Source organism: Molossus molossus, unplaced genomic scaffold, assembly GCF_014108415.1.
Source record: "Molossus molossus isolate mMolMol1 unplaced genomic scaffold, mMolMol1.p scaffold_m16_p_16, whole genome shotgun sequence".
Taxonomy (NCBI): domain Eukaryota; kingdom Metazoa; phylum Chordata; class Mammalia; order Chiroptera; family Molossidae; genus Molossus; species Molossus molossus.
Window position 1 is genome coordinate 41,548,444 of NW_023425351.1, and position 18,883 is coordinate 41,567,326.

Sequence of the window (18,883 nt, forward strand, 5' to 3'; positions counted from 1 at the left end):
CAGGTGTCTCGGGCAGGCTGGGCACCACCTGGCTGAGCCCACCTGGAGCCCCAAGGGCCATGGCCTGCCTCTCCCTCCCAGCATTCCTTGGGAGACCTAGAAGAGCTCAGAGGAGAGGCCAGAAGAGACTGGGCCATTTTTTTTCTCTGGCATCTATTAAGAAGGACCACCTACTCAGCTTTAGGAAAGTATAAACCAACCCAATTCTTCCGAGGGGTCCCCGAGAAAGCTGTGGTATCCTATTCCCCTTGAGGGCTCAGGGAGCCCCAGGGCACAATGACAAGGAGCCCGTGGGCGCTCGCTCCGGGCAGGCACTGCTGTGAGCATTTCCCAGGGGTTCACTCACTTTATCCTCACATCAGCCTTATAAGGCCTCTGCATTCTTATCCCTGTCTAAAGACTGGGAACCTGAGGCACAAAAAGCTTAAGTAACTTTCTTGGGGTCACGTGACTGGTAAATGGTAGCACAAGGATGTGAATACAGACCTCTGGCTCCGAGATCCTGCAGATGTTCGCAGTAGGCACATCCACCAGTGGAATGTTCCAGAAGGCATCAGTCCCTGGCCCTGCACAAGGACTCCAGTGTCTCTCCAGTCTCTGGGTTTGCGCTGTCTCATCAAGGAAATCTGGGAGGCAGCCTGCAGGGTGTGTGGGAGCCGTTCACCACGCGGCTCACTCCCAGCGCGGCCAGCCACACAGCCGGGTGCCAGGGGGCCTTGGTGTGTCTTCTGAATCTCGGTGTCCTGGTTACGAGGTGGGGGGCGTTTTCTTTTCCATTTTCAGATAGAAATGAAGGTATACAATGCACTGTAGTACTACTTAATAATAATCAGTGTTCATTAAGTGGAGAGTGTGCCAGTTGCTGTTCTGAGGAGTCCACATATATCAGCTCCTGTGCTTCTCACCACATTCCTCTAAGGAAGCACCGGCCTCGTCCCCATTTCTCAAGTCGGGAAAGGATGGCAGGAAACGAAGGCAGAGAGGCCAGGAGACTGCCCAGCATCCGTGGCGAGGAAGAGGTGGAGTGGGATTTGATCCCGAGGAGTTGATGCCAGGGCCCTCCTTCTGCAGCATCACTCTGTCAGCTGTGTGGCGCTGGGCCGCAGGTGTCCTGAGCCTGCTTTCCTCCCAGTGGGACGGCCGCACCTGTTCTCAGCATGGCCCTGAGGATTTCAGGTGATGGTGCCAGGCCCCCACTGCGTCTTTTTTTTTTATTTTTTATATCCTCACCTGAGGATACTTTACCCAAGGGTACTTTTAAGGATACTTTCCCATTTATCTTCAATAGAGTATAAGGGGGAGAGAGAGACAGAGAGAGACAGAGAGAGAGACAGAGAGACAGAGAGAGACAGAGAGACTCTCACATCCAGGTAAGAGAGATTCCCACATGACCCCGGCCAGGGCCGAGGACCCAAGGCCTCGGAGGTACATGCCCTTGACTGGAATTGAACCCGCCACTCTTTGGTCCGGGGCGGTCGCTCTGACCGCTGAGTCAAACTGGTCAGGACAAGGGCTGCGTCTTTAACACTTGCTTTTACTCTTCAAAGAAATGGGAAGAGACAACACCAGACATATTCCAGAGAGGCCAGTCACTGGGGTAAAATAAGGGGAAATGGCTTCTGGGGGCTTCCTGCCGGGAGGTTTTGTGTTTAATGCCCGGCGGCTGGCAGGGCGCCCCCTACCGTTCCTTTCTGTTTTCGGGTGACCACCGCAGCGGTGGATCACTGTGCGCAGCAGGACCATGGCTGCGAGCAGCTGTGCCTGAACACAGGGGAGTCCTTCGTCTGCCAGTGCTCGGAAGGCTTCCTCATCAACGAGGACCTCAAGACCTGCTCCCGTGAGTGCCCTCCCACTTCTCCGCCAGGGAGGGGCGTGCCGTGAGGGCGGCGGCCATGCCCCTTTCCTCTGCCCTTGCTCCAGGGAGATCAGGGGTGTCCTCGGGGGACGGCAGGCCTGGGGCGAGGTGGGGTAGGAAAGCCCAGCGCCTCGCTGACCACCTCACCTGGCTCTTGGGTTTGCAGGTGCTGATTACTGCCTGCTGAGCGACCACGGCTGCGAGTACGCCTGCGTCAACACGGACAGATCCTTTGCCTGTCAGTGTCCGGAGGGACAGGTGCTCCGCAGCGATGGGAAGACCTGTGCCAGTGAGTGTTGCGCGTCTGGCGCCAAGTGGGCCTTGGCATGGGCGATCCCCGGGCGATGGGCATCCCTATGCAGTGCGCTGTCGGACAGGGAGTGGCTGTGCACGGCCCCGGGTTCCCTGGGCAGGGTCAATGTGCCAGAAGGCCTCACTCAGGTATGTGAGCCCTGGTGCTGCTCCCCGCGCCCCGACCTTCCTTTCCGGCACCGTGAGACGGCTTTTCCTAGCCACAGTGCGCCTTGCCATCACTCTGAGGTTGCCCAGAGCCCTGTTTCTTTCTTTCTTTTTTTTTTAATCCTAACCCGAGGACATTTTTCCATTTTTTGCACAAATAGAGTGGAAGGGGGAGAGAGGAAGAGAGAGAGAGAGAGAAACATCGATGTGAAAGGGACACATCGAGTGGCTGCCACCCGCACGACCAACCAGGGCCGGGGACAAACTGCAACCGAGGTACGTGCCCTTAGTGGGAACCGAACCTGGGTCTCTCCAGACCGCAGGCCGATGCTCTAACCGCTGAGCCAAACCAGCCAGGGCGAGCCCTGTTTCTTAACTCTCACTTCTCTAACCCGAAATCAGCCTGAAAGTGGTAGCCAGCGGGGGTTGCATAAGAATAATAATACCATGGCCCCCTTACTGACTGCTGACTTTATTCTGGCACTCTGTTAAACATAGGCAGGCATTCTGCTGTTCCCGCAGCCCCGTGGAACCCCATCCTGCCTGAGGAATCTGCAGCTCAGATTTACTCAAGAGCCTAAGGTTACCAGCTGTTATGGTAGTAGGTTCCAACTCGGTTCTATGTGACTCCAGAGTCACTTCTGGGAGAAAGGGAGTGCTGTCTCTTAGCCTGCGGGGATCGGTACAATGTAATGAAACTACAAGCACACGCTGCTTGGAGTGAGGGGGAGCTTTGCAAGGTAGCAAATGCTCCAGTTTTCTGGATGCAGTCCCATCTATTTATTTGCAGATTGGTACCCCCAGGTCATAAGTGGATTTAAGTAAATTATTTCCTTAAGATGGCATTACTGCAAACATACACCTTAGCTTTGTCTCTTGCTTCTTATGGGAAGAGACCTTAAAGCTAAAAGATAACAAACCCTTATTCACATGCAAATGAAGTACCCAAGACACCTGGGCAGGCCAGGTTTCTTCCCCTGGGCCAGGATTCCAAGAATGCATTAACACAAGGTTGAGAGTGCTTATCTCAAGGTTAAAAACTGTCCATCTTCTGCCCTGGCCAGTTTGGCTCAGCATTTAGTGTCAGCCTGTGGTCCAGAGAGACCCGGGTTTGGTTCCCCCTAAGGGTGCGTACCTCGGTTGCAGTTTGTCCCTGGCCCTGGTTGGGTTGTGTGAGTGGCAGCCACTAGATGTGTCCCTTTCACGTCGATGTTTTTCTCTCTCGCTCTCTCTCCCCCTCCCACTCTATCTGAACAAAAAATGAAAGAAAAAATAAACAAAAACCCCCAACCCTACAGAGGAGACCTGAGAAACCTCCCCTCCCACACCATGATAATCTGGTTTCAGATGGTGAGGTTGGCAATGTTGTGTCCTGGGTACATTCTTCCTTGCAGCTTATCCCATTAATTAAAAAAAACTTAAGTATCCATTAGCTGATCTTTCTCTCAAAAATATGCTGTTTTCTGTCCTGCAACCCTATTTTTAAGATAAAAACTTTAAAAAGTCATTTTGAGAGAAGAGATCAGAAATGGAGGAAAATGACTATCATTTACCTTCCCCATCCTGCTGGTCTTTCTGGTTATAGGATCAAACCACTGATACAATTGTGGCCACAACCGGCCTGGCTGGTGTGGTTCAGTGGATTGAGCACCATCCATGGACTGAGAGGTCCCAGTTGGATCCTGGTCAGGGCACATCCCTGGGTTGTGGGTTCGATCCCCGGTAGGGGGCATGCAGGAGGCAGCCAATGGATATATCTCTCCCACGTCAATGTTTCTATCTTTCTGCTTTCTACCTTTCCTCTCTCTCTAAAAAACAAAAAAGAAAAGCAACAACAACAAAAAAGAAAATAATTGTGGCCACAACCTAACTTATCCACCTTTTTTATGTGGTGCATTTGTGTGGGAAGGTGAGCTGGGTGTGCCCTAAGTGTGCAGCCTGTGAGAAATGTTTCCCTAGTTTGAGACAGATTCTTGAGTGTTGGCAAGTGGATTATTCATTTTACAGTTTGCTTGTGGCTGCCTGCCCAGCTGCCTCCCGGACTGCTGCTCCAGCCTGGGGTATGGGCACTGGGGATGCAGAAAGAACATGGGTGTGTCAAATTGCGTCGACATCTGACAACGTGCCAAAGCCAGATGCATGGTTTTCTATTGGTGTATTTTAATTCCCATCATCTTAGATTATTTATGCCCTTCCTTTGTCCTCCCTCTTACTGTGATTACCAACAGCTGACTCTAAAATGCTTGCGGGAAATTCTGAGAAATTCTCATGGCCCTTGCAAACAAATGTTGCCCCTTTTCCTTAAAATCACAAACCTCCTCTCCTTCCCTCCCCAGGTCCACATCTGGGTTATGCCACTGACACTTTTAAACCTTGCCCATTTTCTCATTTAAAGTGTGTTTGTAACTAATGGTGTCATGACGTCATCCATGTGAGTAAATGTTCAACAGTATAATTAGACGTGAATTTTGATACGTGTGTGTTATATATGGTTGTGACTATATGAAAACTTATGAGATCATCAGATGGGTTAGAATTATCCTCAGGGAATGGTCCTAAGAATTATCCTAAGAGATGCATTTTCCCCACCAGCAGATACCTATGTTTTAAGCTGTTCTCCCAGTTGAGACTTTCTGTCTGCCCCAGGATGCTTCAGCCCTGCCTGCAGTAACGGGCTGTGTTTTCCGTGTGGCCATGATTAACTGCGGGCTGGGATTTTCATTTCCCTGCTCCATGCAGACGACAAAGGTCCTGATGATGTGACTGTACATTTTGGAAAACCAGCTGGGCTCTCCCTCCAAATGACCATCACATTGAGGGTAGGACTTCAACGTATGGATCAGTCCACATTGTAGGTTTGATGAAACAGAAGGAAGCTTGGAGAACTCCCTTTCCTTTTGTGGGAAACAGCACAGGTAGGAAACTGGCACCCCCAGGCTGGCCCCAGGGGTCAGTGGGATCTTTTGCCCCGAGTGAGTTCAGCTGCTTCTTGATTTGTCTGAGTCAAAGCCTCTAGGCCCCAGAGTCCAGGGAGTTAGCAAATGATTGGCTGCTCCTAGTTTTATTACAAGGAAAGCCAGAAAACAGTGTCATTTTGTTTCTTGGCATTGGTTACCCTCTAGCCAGGTGGCCACTGTGGCCTTCTCCCTGTGGAGGGGGTGGGTTTTAACAACCTCCTACGTGGAGCCCCAGACACAGAAATGCTGTCAGTCATCGCCGCAGAGGTGCGAGGCCACAGGACACGTTACCCCATTAATGCCACACCACCAACGTATGTGTCTCACCAGATGTGGAATCCAGATGTGGGGAGCACAGTCTGTATCAGCATGCAGGGCTGCCAGAAGGGGCCCTAAAAACCTGCACTGTGTCCTGAAACTTCTGATCATCCTGATCCCAGATGGCAGACCCCACCCATGATGAGGGCTTCATTAAATATGTGGACCCGCCTCCTCAGTGTGTAGAGGAAGAGGACCCCCACCTTTTTAAAAAGGATTTATTAATTTTAACTTTTATTTTTTATTCTCACCTGAGGACATTTTTGCATTTATCTTCAGATAGAGCGGGAGGGTGAGAGGGAGGAAGAGAGAGAGAGAAAACATCGATGTGAGAGAGACACATCGACTGGCTGCCACCCACACGACCCCAGCCCGGGCCCAGGACAAACTGCAACCGAGGTACATGCCCTTAACGGGAACCAAACCCGGGTCTCTCTGGTCCACAGGCCGACGCTCTAACCGCTGAGCCAAAGTGGCCAGGGCAAGAGGACCCCCATTTAGAAGGAACTGTCTTCGTCCTGCATCCTGAGACTCCTCAGAAGTCCTCTCATTCATTTCACTTCAGTGGTGGCTCGCAGTCCAGTGTGCCCTCCCTCTGGTCTCTGGATTTGAGTCTAGGTATTTCCTTAAGCTGGGTCTGGTTTCCTCGTTCTGCAGCGGGCATGCCTGGGGTATATGCAGGCTCAGTTTCTGTCCTAACACAGTTTAGTTTCTCAGGGAAGAAAGAGAGTAAAGACATATCATCCATTCCATGTGATGAGAGTTGTGATGTGGGAAGAGGTGTCACAAGAGCACGTGACAGGGGGACCATCACCTAGTCTAGAGAAAGTCTCCCGAGAAAGAGCTGTTTCATCTGACGCCTAGAGATTGATGGAGTGAGCGAGCCAGAGATGGAGGGTGTTATGGACCAAATGTCTGTGTCCTCCCCCAATTCATATGTTGGAACCTAACTGCCCACAGGTCATACATTAGGAGGTGGGGACTTTGGGAGGCCATCAGGTCATGAGCATGGAGCCCTTATGAATGGGATTGGTGCTTGTATGAAAGAGACCCCACAGAGTTCCCTGTCCTTTCTGCCGTGTGAGGCTGCAACTAGACGTCTGCGACCTGGAAGGAGGCCCTCACCAGCCACCTGGGCACCCTGATCTTGGACCTCCAGCCTTCACAACTGCGATCGGCACGTTTTACTGTTACAAGCCGCCCACGGACGAGGAGGGGAGGGGAGGGCTCTTCCCAGGCACCAGAAACAGCACGTGGAAGCCCAGGTTCTGGCGAGTGCACTGAGCACTGAGTTTGGAGTTAGAGAGGGAGGCTGGTGAGAGAGGAGGCTGGAGAAGCAGGCGGGACAGATCACCTACAGTGGTTAGAGTTACAGTAAACTATTTGGAGGCCTGGCCTCCCTTGAGAAAACGATTGTAATTTGTCTTCTGAGAATCTACAGTGCGTCTGAGCAGACTCTACTAACCCAGAATGACCACTGGAGGTGCAGCCGGACCAGGGGACATGGCGGGGAGAGACTTGTGATCCCACCACACCTCTGGCACTGCTCAGCGGACCGTTCGCCTCTGCAGATTAAGGGACCTGGGAAAGTCACTTCCCCGCTCTGGCCATCAGTTTTCTCAACCCCGAAACGAACGGGTTGGCCCAGTTCCTCTCCGAGGTCCCTTTCAGCCTGAAAGTGAAGGCAGTGCCTGGGACAGAGGAAGTGCTCCGTCAACACTGAATGGACGAACTCCTCGCTGGGGTGCCCACGGTTCTGCCCGGGCTAAGGCTCCCCATCACAGTGAGTCGGGGTGGTGGCTCCCTTTGCCTGGTGGGGACCCACTGAAGTACTTTCCTAGCAGGGAGGCTGTGGGAGAAGCTGGCTCCGAGTTGGCTCCAGACTCGGTGAGTGAAAGCAGCCAGAGCCTGTGGGCAGGAAGTTAGCGACAGTATAACTTGGGCATTCTCTACTCCACCACGTGTGGCTCTTTAATTTCTGAGTGATCCAGAACATCCCCGACATGCAGAAACCCCACACTTGGCTGAACAAATGTGAAGTGTGCACTCTGTAAGGCAGGTGTGTGGGAGAGAGTGCGGAGCCCAGCGGACTGCCAACATCCGCACCCCGCTGGTTCTCACGTAAAACATCTGCACAAAAACCCCAGGAGGTGGGTCTGTTACCCTCACTTTGCAGAGTGGAAAACAGGAATGTTTCACTGTGCTCAGTGGGTACTTACTGGGGGCCTGTTGAGTGCCAGGCATTAAGTTGGCGCTGGGAGGTGCAGGAGAGAAGGGCACACGCAGGCCAGGGTCTCTGGAGATCAGAGCCCATGTAAGCACGCTCCGGGAGGAGGCGGGCACAAACCAAACCAACCACATATGAACTGTTGAGTGACAGCTGTGACACGACCGAGGGGCAGATGCCTGGTGCTCTGAGGTCCTGTGCCAGGAGGTTGTGGAGACATCTGGGAGTGGTAATGGAGGAAGGAGTGTCCCAGGCAGAGGAGTGGCCGTGCAGAGCCCTGTGATGGGAGGAATTCTGGCTCAGTACTGAAGTGCTGACGTCTGAAAGTACTCGGAACTGGGGGAGAGCGGCCAGATGAGGTGCAGGGTTCCTGCGAATCTTGCAAGCATTCTCTCTCATCCAAGACTCTCAGGAAGCATTCCAGGATGGAAGGAGGACTCAGACTGAGTCGGAGTGGGGGACAGTGGATTGGAGGGGATGAAAGTGGTGTGCAGAAACCCATCAGTAACTGCCCTGGCCGGTTTGGCTCGGCAGTTAGAGCGTCAGCCTGTGGACCAGAGGCGCGGGTTCAATTCAGGTCAAGGACACGCAGCTCGGTTGCAGTTTGGTCCCCGGTCCACGTCATGCAGGAGGCAACCAACCAATGTTTCTCTCCACCCCCCCAACCCGCCCCCTCACACTCTATCTGAAGATAAACGGAAAAATATCTTTGGGTGAAAAAAAAAAGAGGTTTAAAAAAAGAAAAAGAAACCCATCAGTAAGTGATCAACAGCCCAAGGCAAAGATGATGGCGTTTAGTTCATGATGGTGGAGGCACAGAATAATCTGGACACTTGGGAAGGTCTCTGAACATCAGGTCCAGGTCCACTGCCAGCTTCTCACCCCTCGTAGTTTACTGGAATCATCCATGAGGCTTTGAAATCATCCAAAGCCTTGGCAGCACCCTGGATCCCCTGATACAGAAATTATCTTACATTAATTGCTATAACCTCCTTGGAGGACAATTTGAAAATATTTATCAGCTTTTAAATGGTCAAACCCTTTAACTAGGCATTACTGCTTTAGGGTGTTTATGTTTCAGATATGACCTCACATTGTTTGCAAAACAAGAATACCCACTGCAATAGTGTCTGTAACAGCAAATGACTAGGAGCCACCTAAATGCCCATCCAGTAAGAGACTGGCTATATGAATGGTGGTGCAGCCTTTAAATATAATGATGGAGGCACAGCTGGTGTGGCTCAGTGGTTAAGTGTCATCCCACGCACCAAGAGGTCACTGGTTCGATTCCTGGTCGGGACACATGCCTGAGTTGTGGACTTGATCCCTGATAGGGTGCGTGCAAGAGGCAGCCGATGGCTGTTTCTCTCTCTTATTGATTGATGTTTCTATCTCTCTGCCTCTCCCTCCCTTTCTAAAAATCAGTAAAAATATATATATTTTTTTAAAATGATGGAGGGTATCAAAGGTGAGAGAGAGATGTACTTTTAACTGAATCTTTTGTTTCCCATTAAGAATTTTTATTTTAATTTTAGAATAGGTAAGAGGTTTACATGGTTAAAAATTAAAACCAAAAGATGAATTAAGAAATTTTGCTTCCACTCTCGCCCTCCTGTTCTGTTCCCTCCTTCCACCTCCTATCAGTAACTGGTGGCAGCCAGCCCCCCAGATGGCCCAAGTGATCCCCATCTCCTGGTATTCACTTACCTATTTAGTCCCCTCCGCTGTTGGTCAGTGTGACCAATAGCATATGGAAATAATGCTGGTGTATCACTTGGTTGCTCTCACTTTTTGGATGACTCCCTACAGGGGAAGCCATGCTGGAAAGGCCCACCTGGAGAGGGACTAAAGTCTCCAGGCGACAGCCAGTGGGGAGCAGAGGCTGCCAGTAAATTCATGGTGGGCTCGGGAGCAGTTCCTCCAGGGCAGCGGAGCCTGAGCTCACTGCAGCACCACTGAGGGCTTGGCTGCAGCCTCATGAGAAACTGAGCCGCAGCCACCCAGCTAAGCCGCTCCTGGGTCCCAGACCCTTGGAAACTGTGGGGTTATGTTTGTCGTTTTAAATCGCTACATTTTGGGGTCACTTCTTACATAGCAACAGATAGCTAACATACCATTTTTGTTAGTTTATTACTTATCTTTCATGTTTCATTAGGTGAAAAAAAGCAAATGCAAATATATAGTCTTATTTCCTCCTTTTACATACACAGACAAAAATGGTGTACCATTTTTTCTTTTAGTTTCCAAATCACATTATTTATTTATCCTTATTGTTGAAAGTATTACAGATGTCCCCTCTTTTTCCCCCATTGACCCCCTCCTCCCTGTCTCACCTCACTCCTGCTTTCCCCCAAATATTGTCTGTGTCCATTGGTTATGCCTTTTTTTATTTGACGCAATCGTGTTTACTGGAGGTTTCTTCCCGTCGTTCGGAGAGCATGCCCTCGCCCTCACAGCTGTGTAATGTCACCGCGGACAGTTGTCTAGCTCGTCCCCTGTTGCTGGCCCTTCGTACGGTGCACGAGTCCAGATGTGGGAGCGCCGTCTGTAGGAGGGAATTCCAGGAGTGGGGTGCTGGGTCACAGGCATGGTCTGTAACTTGGGTAAATCTTGCCAGAAACCCCTCCATAGGGGAAATTTGCCCTCTACTGTGTTTGAATTTCGAATCAGGCCTGTTTTGCCTTATAAAATGTCTCTGCAGGGGATTCTGAATGCTGGTCTGAGGCTGAGAACTAAACTGTGCTACTCTCTCTTGATCAGGTGCTCTGAAGGGGACCAGGAGGGGAAAGGTTAAAAACCCAAACCCTCCACATGTTTTTACAGCATGCACACAACAAAATTTCCAAACAGCTGCTAATGTGAAAGCCCAGGAGAACTCAGCAAGTAGGCTGGGAGCTCCCGGGTTACCGGTAGCCAAGGGTGAAGACATGACCCTGTGGTCAGCGGCTGGGGCTCCGCAGGCTTCTGAAGGAAACAGTGCTTTGCAGCCAGGTCAGCTTCAGACCATGGCTCGGAACGCCTGGGTGTAAGTGGCCCCTCAGGGTCTCTGTGGGAAGACTCACCCACTCTTTAAGGTGAAAGTGTGAGCTGCAGCTAAGAGGACAGCCCGGAGCATGGGGGAACTAGAAAGAAGGGATGTGCTCAGGGAGCTCTGTCTGGACTATGGCTTGACAAGGCTGGCCCAAAAGAGTTACAGCTATTTTACTACCTTGGAAAATAGAGTATTCTTAATATAAATTCATGGTGGGGAAAAAATGCTTACCTCCACAGCCAGCCAGCTGTCTGTATTGCGGATCCCTCAATTGTATTTCCACTCAAGACTACGTGAGAAAATGTTCTGAATTAATAATGACTCGAGAGTGCCTAGCGCAGCAAGTGCTGTTTCAGAGCAAACAGGAGGGGCCGACTCCGTTCGACTCTCTTTTGTAGTTATCATTTCCATTCACTTCGTGCTTCCCATGGTTCAAGAAGTTTGGCTGTGCTTCTGCTCAAAGGAAGACAGGCAGAATCCCCTTCCTGTTCGCAAGCTTACCTGAGAATGCAGCAATGCAGCGAAGTTGGGGAGAACAGAGGGTTCGTTGTCAGAAGATTACACTTTTAGTCCGATGCTATCACTTACTAGCAACTGGTCTTGGCAAGCATTAACCTTCATTTCCCTCACTGGTGAATGAGAATACAAGGGGTTACCTTAACTGACCCAGGGGGTGGTTCTCAGGGCTCCCCTCCAAAACAGAATACTGCAAAAATGCCTCAGAGAAAAATGTATGGTCTGTGCCTGATTCTAAAAGCGATTATGATCTTTAGAGCTTTTGCTTCATAACTCAGTGCATATCCATTGTTGAACTCTCGCTCCATCTGAAATGGCTGAGGTGATGCTCAGAAATGCATCATGTCCATATGAAGATGGACTCTTCATATCAAACCATCAGCGAATCTTGTAGGCTCTACCTTTAAAACAGGGCCACAATCTGCCCCAGCCAGTTTGGCTCAGTGGTTAGTGCTGGTCTGTGGACTGAAGGGTCTCAGGTTTAATTCCTAGTTAAGGGCACATACCTGGATTGCCGGTTCGATCCCCAGCCCTGGTCAGGGCTCGTGTGGGAGGCAACCAATTTATGTGTCTCCCTCACATCGATGTTTCTCTCTCTCTCTCCCTGCCTCCCTTCCACTTTCTCTGGAAATCAATGGAAAAAATATGCTCAGGTGAAGATAAACCAAAAAAAAAAAAAAAATTAGGGCCACCATCTGACCACTTCCCCCCAGCCTGGTCTGAACACTGCGATCATTGCTGTTGGTTTTCCCTCGCCCTCCATGCGGCGTCCCTACCTATGCCCCGTTCTGTGCACAGCCTTCCCTTTGAAAAGAAGTCAGATCGCATTATGTCACTCCACTGCTCAAACTCCCCATGACCCTTTCTCACTTAGATCCAACCGCTGCCTGTGAATCCCGGGTGATGTGTCCCTGATCCCTCCCTGGCCAGGCCCGCGCTGCTTGGGTCACACTGGTCGCTTTGCCTTTCCTGAGACGTGCCAAGCATGCTTCTACCTCTGAGTTTGCAAATTTTTTCTTGGGGGTGCTGTTCTTTCCCAGATGCCACACACTCACTCATCTCTTTCTTCAGGGCTCGGCTCAGTGTCACCTTATCTGACTGCAGCATGTGAAATGACAGATTCATCCTCAAGTTCACCCTCTTCCCCATGGATCACTGAGCTCAAAGGGCTCTGGATTCCGGGGGCCGAGATGAATGGATCCTCCGAGGTGAAGCCCAGGGAAACGTTACGTTGATGAAATGGTCTTAACTTGCTCTGTTGTCCTCAGGGAAAGACGTCTGCCAAGCAGGAGACCATGGTTGTGAGCACGTTTGTGTGACCAGTGGCGAGTCATACATCTGCAAGTGCTTGGAGGGGTTCCGGCTCGCAGAGGACGGGAGACGCTGCAGAAGTGAGTGACCTCCAGTCCGAGAGGAACTTGTGCTCCAACCCAGCAGGCGTGCTCTGCCTCCCTTGGCCTGCTTTTCCTCCGCAGCACTTTCCCCTGTGTGACATATATTTGTTTGTCTATTGATTGTCTTCCCCTACTTCCCTGGGAACCACCCTAGCTGCCAAATGTAAGCTTCACAAAGGCAGAAACTTTGTTTTCTTCACTGATGTATCTCCAGCCTAGGAAAATGCCTGACTTGTGAAATATTGTTAACTAAATGCACAGATGAACGAATGGGTTACCTAAGTGTGATACATACATGCATATTTAAGTAGATGTGTAGATACGTTATTTATATTATATGATAACCAATTAAGTGGAACTTATTTTTCTAATATTTATAGGCCATTTGTTTCTCTCCTTTTGTAAACTGTCTTTTCATGTATTTTCTTCATTTTTTCCTACGAAGATGACACTGTTGTTTAATTTATGTGCTCTTTACCATTTGCAAGTTTTTGCTCATAGACATGCTTTCTAGTTTGAAATGTGCACTATGTTTTAATTTAAGGTGTCTGATGTGTCTTTGAAGATCGAATAAGTCACTAGTGTCTGAATCATTTCCTTCTTCTGTTTCTCTAATTCCACCTCGGTTCTCAGAATTGGACTCTTGTGCTCTGGGGGACCATGGTTGTGAACATTCATGTGTAAGCAATGAAGACTCTTTTGTGTGCCAGTGCTTTGAAGGGTATACACTCCGTGAAGATGGAAAAACCTGCAGAAGTAAGTTTTTATTGGAGTTGGCTCACATCAGTGTGTCTGAGCCTGTATGAGATCCACCATCCCGATCTCTGTGTGAGTCAGTGACTCTCAAGTTCAATGCCATATGACCACCAAATGTAATGTGGGATCCTGGGTGGGATCTTGGACCAGAAAGATGACAGTAGGTAAAAATTAAGGAAGGGCAAACAAACTATGGACTTTAATTGATACTTGTTGATGTATCAATATTTTCCATTAATTATAATATGTTTATACTAATGGAAAGTGTTATAGGGGAAACTGGCTAAGGAGGTTTATGTGAACTCTCTGTACTATCTTTTCCATTTTTCTGTGAATCCAAAACTGTCCTAAACAGTAAAGCCCATTAAAAAGAAAACAAACAGCCCTCAGCGGTTAGAGCGTCGGCCTGTGGTCCTGAGAGACCCGGGTTCGGTTCCCGCTAAGGGCACGTACCTCGGTTGCAGTTTGTCCCCGGCTCTGGTCGGTTGTGCGGGTGGCAGCCACTCGATGTGTCCCTTTCACATCGATGTTTCTCTCTCTCTCTTTCTGTTCCTCTCTCTCCCTCCCACTCTACCTGAACAAAAAATGGAAAAATGTCCTCGGGTGAGGATAAAAAAAAAAAGAAAACAAACAAATGCACAAATGAAAAAGTCACAGCCAGAGCTACCTCTGAAGTTGCACGTTATACCCCGTGGCAAGAAGCAGTGGGTTAGTAGAATGGTTTAGTGAAAAGATGTTCCGTCTGAAACCCAAGATTCTGTCAACTTCTCTCTCTGCCACTTATTAGCTGGGCAAGTTGCTGAAACTCTATGAGCTTTTGTTTCTTTATTTCTAGTAATATTGTTGTTTCTGAGAGCACAAATCCCTCAGAGACCACTTTATGATGAGGCCATTCTTACGTCTCAAAATGCAAAGCCTCTTAGGTGGGGCCAAGACACATCTCTGTGTGATCAAAGTGGAGTGTGTGACCCTGAGCAAGTGATTTCCATCCCTATCAATCACCTTGTTCTCCAGCTTCTCAAAGCACTTTTCAAAGGGCAATTCGTGATTGCAGTGAGGGTGGCTGGAATTATTCCTCTCATTTTTCAGACAGGAAAGGTAAGGCTCCAAGGGGCTAAGTGCTTCTCCTGCATCACTTAGTATGGGAGGGACAAAGCCAAAATTAGATTTCAGTGCTGCTAATCTAAAGGGAGGTTTGATTTCCTAAGTAACCATACCAAAAGTGTTTCCCATCTGGTATCAGAAGCTACATCTACAGAAAGCTGGTGATGGACTGCATTTTTATGAGACACTGAGTTAGATTCTGGTGAATGAGGATGGTGATGATAGTGAGGAGGTTTGAAGAGTTAGCTCAAATCAGAGTCCCTGAACCTCATCCTCAAGTTCACCCTCTTCCCCATGGATCACTGAGCTCAAAGGGCTCTGGATTCCGGGGGCCGAGATGAATGGATCCTCCGAGGTGAAGCCCAGGGAAACGTTACGTTGATGAAATGGTCTTAACTTGCTCTGTTGTCCTCAGGGAAAGACGTCTGCCAAGCAGTAGACCATGGTTGTGAGCACGTTTGTGTGACCAGTGGCGAGTCATACATCTGCAAGTGCTTGGAGGGGTTCCGGCTTGCCGAGGACGGGAAACGCTGCAGAAGTGAGTGACCGCCACGAAGAGATGAACTTGTCTATCTGTGGGACTTGGTTATGTAGCTTCATTTTATCTTTAAAATATTTCTTTGCAATCCAGGTCACAATTACAAGCCCCTGCCATGGGCACTCCCAAGTGTTTTCTAATGATCAGTAGACTCTTTGTTAGGAATTTCCCCTCCGAGGTCCTGAGTTGTCAGGTTCTTTGCTTCTTTTCATTTTCTCCCAGCTGTTGTCCCTCTTCACAGGAGTTCTGTGGATGCTCAGAGCCTTGGCAGTGCCTAGCTTGTCATGGGACTGAGTTAGAATCTCTGTGAGCAGTCACAGTGATCAGAGGTTAATTACAGTGCTTTTTCTTCTCTGAAGCCCTTAGAAGTCAGGGTAGAGGGGCTGAAGGGGTCTTCTGTGGGTTTAATTGATCCATTTGCTTCTATGTATCACTCAGAACAGACTCTGAGAGTTTACTTAGGTGTATTAGGGTTCTCCAGAGAAATAGAACTGTAAGATGTACGTGTGTGTGTGTGTACACACATATGTATACCCGCACACATATACACACACACACATCTATACACACATGTGTGTATATATACATGCATACATTTATAGATGTATGTGTGTGTGGATGGATAGATAAATAGAAAGATAGAAAGAGAGAGAGAGAGAAATAGAGAGATAGAGATGGGAGGGAGGGAGGGAAGAAGGGAGGGAGAGAGGAAAGGAGGAAGGAATATGGGGTTTGGTAGGTCTGATGTCTGCAGGGTAGGCCAGCAGGCTGGAGTACTAGGTGGGGCTGATGTTGTGGCTCAATCCAAAGGCAGTCTGCTGGCAGAATTCCCTCTTCTTTGGGGGGACCTCAGTCTTTTTTTCCTAAAACCTACTAATTAAGTGAGGTCCATTCACATTATGAAAAATATTCTACTTTACTCAAAGTCTACTGATTGAAATATTAATCTCACCTGAAAAATACCTTAATTGCAACATCTAGACTGCTGTACACCAAAAGGCTGTAGGTTTGATTCCCAGTCGGGGCACATACCTAGGTTGCAACTTCAGTCCCTGATCAGGATACATATGGGAGGCAACCAATCGATGTTTCTCTCTCACACTGTTGTTTCTTTGTCTCTCCCTTCCTGTCTCTCTAAAATCAATAAACATATCCTCAGGTGAGAAAAAACAAAGAGCACAGGCAAGGATATTTCTCCACTGTGGGATTCTGAGCTGTTCATCCCTACTTTGGGTGGGGTAGGGAGGGGTCAACACTGTCCACCTGCTTTTGTAACACTCTGTTCCGGTGAGCAGAATGGCCCTTTTTTAGTTAAGGCAAAATAAACTGATTTGCTTTTGAGGTTGGTTTGGGGGAATTTCCTCACATACTTCTTTGAGATAAACGAGGTCACTCAACGTGTCAACAAAGCTGGGTTCGATGGAACTCACTGTTCTCATCTTTCCCCGGGAAGAAGGGCTCCTACCTTTAGCGAGAACTGACTACTGAGAGGCCCGTGGGACCCTGGCCTAACTCTGCGGGGCTCCCTGAACATCCTGCTTCACCTTCACTTTGCAGCGTCCCTTCTGTGGAGACCATGTCTCCCAAGCCGTTTGTCCATGCTTTTATTTCTATTTCTATCAATGTAAGCATATACACATGCACCATTTATTCATTCAACCCATGTGTTGCTTAGTAGGTACAACTTCTACCTCTGGAATTGAATTGCTAAATCAAATCCCTCCATTCCCACTTTCTAGAGGGCTCTGTAGTACACTGATTGCAACTTTGTGGGGAGCTTCCCCTCTTAGGGAGCTAATGACAGAAAAGAACCGTAGGCTTTCCCACCACGGAGGAGTACCTCCAGACACCGTGCCTCTTCTGTGTCATCGATTTGCTGCAACTCTGAAACTTCCTGAGTTTTTTCATTTGTAAGTTGGGTGCAATTATTCCTGCCTTCCTCTGGTCACAGGGTGTTGTAAAGATTGAAGGGCTGTAACTACTTTGAAGAGTTTTATGAGAAATGTTCATTAGACTGTTAAAACAAGTGTTTCACCCTGGCCTGAGTGGCTCAGTTGGTTGGGCATCCTCCTGTGCACCCAAAGGTTGCCAGTTCAATTCCTGATCAGGGCACAAGCCCGGGTTTCAGGCTCCATCCCCAGAAGGGGGCATCAGGAGGCAGCTAATCAAAGTTTTAATCTCTCACATTGATGTTTCTCTCTCTCTCCTTCCTCACTCTCGCAAAATAATTTTTTAAAAAACAGGAGTGTTTGGGATGTCTATGGAAAAAATCAGTATTTGGGGGAAATCAAAACTGAATGCAGGTTGAACAATTTGAAAAACGAATAATAAATTCAGGACACCAATCACCCACCTTACTATTCAGGCTTGAGGGTGTGAGAGCTTTCTGAGGGAGCGTGCCCGGGACCATGCCCTGTCCTAATAGTAGCATGAAAAGGGATGTTTTAGAGGAGGTGTGAACAGAGATGGAAAATGGATTCCTTCGCCCTCTCTCCTGACCTGACTATGCAAACCAGCTCATTTCTACATTGATGGGATTGCTCACCCCTACATTTCCCTCAGGGAAGGATGTCTGCAAGTCGACCCACCATGGCTGTGAACACATTTGTATTAATCATGGCAGTTCCTACATCTGCAAATGCTCAGAGGGATTTGTTCTGGCAGAGGATGGGAGACGGTGCAAGAGTAAGTGATCTGAACTTGGCTTTCTGCTTTAATTTGGTTCAGGAGTAACTGTCTTTTGGAGTATTTTCAGGGAACAAATCCTCACCTCTGCTTCCCCTGTGAGGCAAATGCATGTGATAAGTAGAGAACCGGGAGGAGTTTCTCTGCAGCATGTGTGGGAAATCTCTTGAGACCTGTGTTGTGCCCTGTGCTGGAGAATGACATTCAGTTCTGAGCACGTTAGGAGGAGAGAGGTGCATCAAAAGTTTCAACGTAAAAAAGTAAAACCACTAAAGCAGCAGAAAAAAAATTTAAGAGAATTATTTTATAATCTCAGGATAGGGAAAACCTTTCTAAATATGACATAAAACATAAAAGCCATAAAAGCAAAGAAGGGGAAATAGTAAGAGATTAAAGCTACAATGCCTTTTTTTAAACCTATTATCAGAGATCAAAAAGTTGGTGATTCTTTATGTTGGCAAAGGTATATTATAATAGGTGATTACAAAGTTTATCACTGAGTCTCTGAATCGGTACAACATTTGGAAGGGCAATTTGGCAATTATTAAAGGCAATTCAACTTGTAGGAATTTATCCTACCAATATGTGCATGTATTCCCAAAGCTATATGTATCAGAATGTTTTGTGTAGTATTATTTGTATCAGCAAAAAATTGGATAGAAAGTAAATGTCCATCCATAAGAAATCGATTGGGTAAATTATGGTACAGCTATACCCAATACTATATTGCTGTTAAAAGGAGTGAAGCAGCCCTGGCCAGTCTGGTTAGAGCATTGGCCTGAGGACTGAAGGGTCTTGGTTCAATTCCAGGTCAAGGGCATGTACCTGGGTTGCAGGTTCAATCCCTGAGGCCAGGTTGGGGTCATGCAGGAGGCAACCAATCAATGGTGTCTTTCTCACGTTGAAGTTTCTCTCCCCCCAACCCCCACTCCATTCCACTCTATCTAAAAATTAATGGAAAAATATCCTCAGGTGAGGGTTAACCAAAAATAATAAATAAACAAATAAGTAAATAGAATGAAGCAGCTCTAGATGTATACCCA

At 48.4% G+C, this 18,883-nt stretch overlaps 1 protein-coding gene across 3 annotated transcripts in view; it reads left to right on the top strand.

Annotated features, from left to right (window-relative positions):
• Window positions 1–18,883, top strand: part of MATN2 (matrilin 2) — a 153,640-nt gene that overhangs the window by 124,860 nt on the left and 9,897 nt on the right. For all 3 annotated transcript variants that reach the window (XM_036264033.1, XM_036264034.1, XM_036264035.1), the window contains 6 exons: window positions 1,715–1,837; window positions 2,022–2,144; window positions 12,632–12,754; window positions 13,391–13,513; window positions 15,033–15,155; window positions 17,718–17,840. In XM_036264033.1, coding sequence (XP_036119926.1) covers window positions 1,715–1,837; window positions 2,022–2,144; window positions 12,632–12,754; window positions 13,391–13,513; window positions 15,033–15,155; window positions 17,718–17,840 — 738 coding nt within the window. The remainder of the gene's footprint in view (window positions 1–1,714; window positions 1,838–2,021; window positions 2,145–12,631; window positions 12,755–13,390; window positions 13,514–15,032; window positions 15,156–17,717; window positions 17,841–18,883) is intronic.